At 37.1% G+C, this 4,188-nt stretch overlaps 1 protein-coding gene across 1 annotated transcript; it reads right to left on the bottom strand.

Moving 5' to 3' along the window:
• Positions 1–359: 359 nt before the first annotated feature.
• LOC149144350 (beta-fructofuranosidase, insoluble isoenzyme 1-like) lies at positions 360–3,901 on the bottom strand. The gene is made up of 5 exons (XM_089446927.1): positions 3,045–3,901; positions 2,190–2,351; positions 1,505–1,749; positions 1,310–1,406; positions 360–1,095 (listed from the first exon to the last, which is right to left on the bottom strand). Exons 1-5 carry the CDS (start codon positions 3,894–3,896, stop codon positions 907–909), a joined length of 1,545 nt encoding a protein of 514 aa, XP_089303053.1. The 5' UTR covers positions 3,897–3,901; the 3' UTR covers positions 360–906.
• Between the last annotated feature and the right edge of the window lie 287 nt (positions 3,902–4,188).

Here is a 4,188-nt window from a genome sequence, read left to right as displayed (position 1 = left end):
AAAACACAATTTAAACATTCTACTTTAATTAGTTTTTTAAATTTATTTTTCAATAACAATTATATGACATCTAATTGAATATTGTTAAAATAGTAATTTTTATCTAAAATCTATTTAAAATTTGTTGAAATAAAAAATATGAATTGTGAATTCTGTAAAGAATGAGAGTACCAAATATTTTCCAAGTCTATGCATTAATTCATATATTTAAAAACATTTAAAACAATAAAATACTAATCTTAAAAAACAAAAAAGAAGAATCTAATGGTTGATCCTCACCCCAAACAAATTAATTTATTTTCCAAGTCTATGCATTAATTCATATATTTAAAAACATTTAAAACAATAAAATACTAATCTTAAAAAACAAAAAAGAAGAATCTAATGGTTGATCCTCACCCCAAACAAATTAATTTATTCAATATAATAAGTATTTCATATCATAACAATAACTATACCCATTGCAATCGAGGCAAAATCTAGAAGGTGGCCCCATTGATAAACATATAGGAAGACCCGGATTCTCGATTCCATTATTTTTTCAACCTCCACCTTTGAAAATTGAGCCACCATTTATATTGATGCACAGAAAGTCCAAAGCAAAATGCACGTCAATGAATTGAACGATCAAGGGGTGATGCTTCATGCAGATTCGACGCCGCTTTATCTGGAACAGACAGCCTGTTTTTCGCGAGGAAAACGGAACAAGTGACAATAAATAAACATTCAAAAACTCAGCACCAAGTAACATCCAGGGGACACGCCAAAAGGTTCTCCCAGTTTGTGACAAGTTGCAAATATTTGATTGGAATAGGCAAAGTATTGGAGAAATTATTTATTTAGTACATACGCCTCTGATTGGAGGAAGCCATTTGGAATAGGCAAAGTATTGGGGAAATTATTTATTTAGTGCATAAGCCTTTGATTGGAGGAAGCCATTTCCCATGCAGTAAATTTGTTGGCAGTGACAGTGGAAGTGCCGTTATTGAAGACGTAGAGATGGACGTCTTTTCCTATTGCCAGGGTGGGATAAACTCGAGCCGTTATGCACACCTTTCCCCCTTCTCCAAAGCTCTCCACGATGGAATGATCAACCTGTAATTTCATTTCATTGCCATTATAACATTATCATAAATTTCAAAACAAGCATCATGCAGCAACCATAAAAGAAAAACCCTCGATAAGAAAAATTTAACAGTAACAGTTATATAGTAATAACAGTTCAAGAATTAATAATTGTTGCCAAAAATTTTACACTTCAAAGACTGCAAATTATGGATTTTTTATATATTCTTGTCAAACAGCTTACCAGGACTCGCAATGAAAGGCTTTTCTCCTTGAAAGAACCCACATAATTCACGAAAGCTCCATATGTTGTCTTATCAATGTCTGTCTGTAAAGACGATCTGAAAGCATTCACACAATTAGACTAAGATTAATTTGCTCAACTTTTCTGGGATTGATTGATTCAGATCAAGAAGTTAAAATGTATATGAAATTCTACCTGCTCTGGTCACTGCACATTAATAACTTCAATTCGTTTCGATAACGAACGATCTGAAAAAACACAGCAGTGCGTTCATTCAAGTCCTTGGAAGCCAAAACAAACAACCCAAATGGCCCACCAGCAGTTCTCGCAGCTGAGCCCATCCGGCCGCACAATTGTTGAGCTGTCAAATTTACTCCCATCTCTTCTTCAAACTCTGCGATTTCGAGCCTCGGGACATCAAAGGAGACCTCCACATCAACCTGATAACAAATCCAAATTCACCAAAGAAGGTAAGGAAACCAAAACACAAACACGCCCCAAAAAAAAAAAAATTCTTAAAATCTAAGTCATAATGGATTTTTGCTTCAGCTAAGGTCATAGAGGGCATGTGCGATTTCCCTAGCTATTATTTTGGAATCTAGCAAAAGAACTCCGAATTTGCTACAGAAAAATAAATATCGGATCTATTAACAGATGCAACTCTGTTCTTGAAGTATTAGAATTTTGTGTTCTTAAGTCGATTGCAGATTTCCGGAATATTTTGGAATTGGACCGATATGGGAGTGTCAATTTTTTTGACCGGGGCCATGTCCATCAGATCCTGGAATATTCCTGGAATCTGCAATCAACTTAATCTCACCGGAATTTTATTGATGTGATCAACTTAATCTCACCGGAATTTTATTGATGTGATGAGTACCTGCGCAGCGTTAAGGCCTGCAATTTCTACAACGGATCCACTGCTGAGATCAATGCTTTGTTTGTATATTTCCTTTCGACGAAGGGATTCTACTTCAGGAACTGGCCACTGCAAAAGCTGCGATCTAGTGACGCTGTCTAGCCAGATCGTTCTTGGAACCGCCTTAACAAAACACAAACACATGCGTTAAAACAAGGGGAAAACGTCCCGCTACGTCCAGAGAAAGTAAAAAACACTAAATACGGCCAGCAGAATCAGATCTTTGAGTCTGAGCACCAACGTAATTGATTTAAATGATTTATAACTAAGTTTAACAATTACGAACATTTGTTCCCTAAGGTGATGAGGTCAACTCTGGAGGTATCGTAAGTTTACTCAAAGATCAGCTAAACTCGCTTGTATTTATCTTACAGATACTCAATCTAGTCTAGTTGGATTTTCACATTCAATTTATCCGGATGAATGAGAGTTTATTAGGTGTATTAATAATTATTTTGGGACTATTTAAAAAGTAATGATAATAGTTTTGGAAGAAAGTTTACTAATGTTTGAAGGTTTTGGTGTAACAAAAAACTTAACAAGTATGAGAGTTTCAGCGAAATTTGATTTCCAATTTGCATTTGAGAATACCTGTTAGATTTTTCACACTCGCCTAATTGACGACCAATAATATAAACTAACTGCCACTCTAGAATCGAACCTAAGACGACAAAAAATAATAATAATAATAATAATAATAATAATTTATAAATTTATTAATACTGGCTGGTTTTGATGTAACAGAAGAGCTAACACTTCCAAAAAAAATTCAACCATCTTACTAATATGCAAGGTGTAATATCATATCGCATTTACCTGAAGACCAGACCAATCTTTGCTGACGTCATCGGCGACGCTGTCAGATTCATTGATCCAGCCCCACAGAATTCGTCTATTCTTATATTGATCAAAAAAGGTCTTCGAAGCATAGAATTTTCCATAGTCATATCTCAATCCATTTTCATCATCACTGCTGGTATTGTCTGGCACGTATCGATCCATATCCCGCAAGTAGGTTCCCACTGTATAATACTCGTACTTGTAATCGTCCAAACTCACCTTCAAAACGTGTTTAAGAGGGGAGCCCACTGCTGACGTGTCTAGCCCTTCTTTCCCAGAAAGAGGAACAGGGTAAAAGTCAGGACATTCCCACATTCCGGTCAATTTCGACGAATGCAGAGGATTCTTGGCCTTCACCCAGTGGACGAAGTCCTTGCTTCTGTATAACAGAGCCACCCCACTGTGATTCCTCTTATTTCCAACCACAATCCTCCATTTTCCATCGTGGCCAAGCCATCCAGTGGTGGGATCCCTGAATTCGCTCCCGTTGATACCAAATTCTGGAATCAAAAGAGGATTCTGAGGGATCTTTACCCATTCCCTCAAAAGAGGATCAGTGGCATCCTTAGGAACAACCATGCTCTGCATCTGTTGGGATGAATTGGCCCATCCTGTGTAGAGGATCACAGGCTTGTCTCCGTGCAGCAGCGTTGCAGAACCGGACCAGCAGCCCTTGATATCATACCATTCGCTCGGAACAATGGCAGGATCCAATGAATGCCAGTTAATGAGATCCTTCGAAACAGAATGACCCCAGATAATATTTCCCCACACCGCTCCTTCAGGATTGTACTGGTAGAACAGATGATAGAATCCCTTGTAGAACATGGGCCCTGCAAAACGAACCCAATCCAAATTCATTACAGAGAATATTAAATCTAATAACTATTGAATGCGTGAATTGAAATGGAATGAAAAGCTCACCATTTGGATCTGTTGGGCAGATAATCATGCAGGCAATCAGAAACAAAGCAAAACAATGTTAGAAGATTGGTTTAAATCCAAAAAAACAGATCTCATATGTGAAATCTTAAATAGGATAGACTGCACAAACCGTTCATCCAGTTCTTTTGAGGCTGAAAATGGTAGGCTGTGCGATATGGCTGTTGAATACTTGTTT

The sequence above is a fragment of the Pinus tabuliformis genome, chromosome X (assembly GCF_031772625.1).
Source record: "Pinus tabuliformis cultivar Carrire ecotype Pingquan chromosome X, CPIR1, whole genome shotgun sequence".
Lineage (NCBI taxonomy): Eukaryota > Viridiplantae > Streptophyta > Pinopsida > Pinales > Pinaceae > Pinus > Pinus tabuliformis.
The sequence above is the reverse complement of the archived record's forward strand: the minus strand, read 5'-3'. Positions and strand labels throughout refer to the sequence as shown.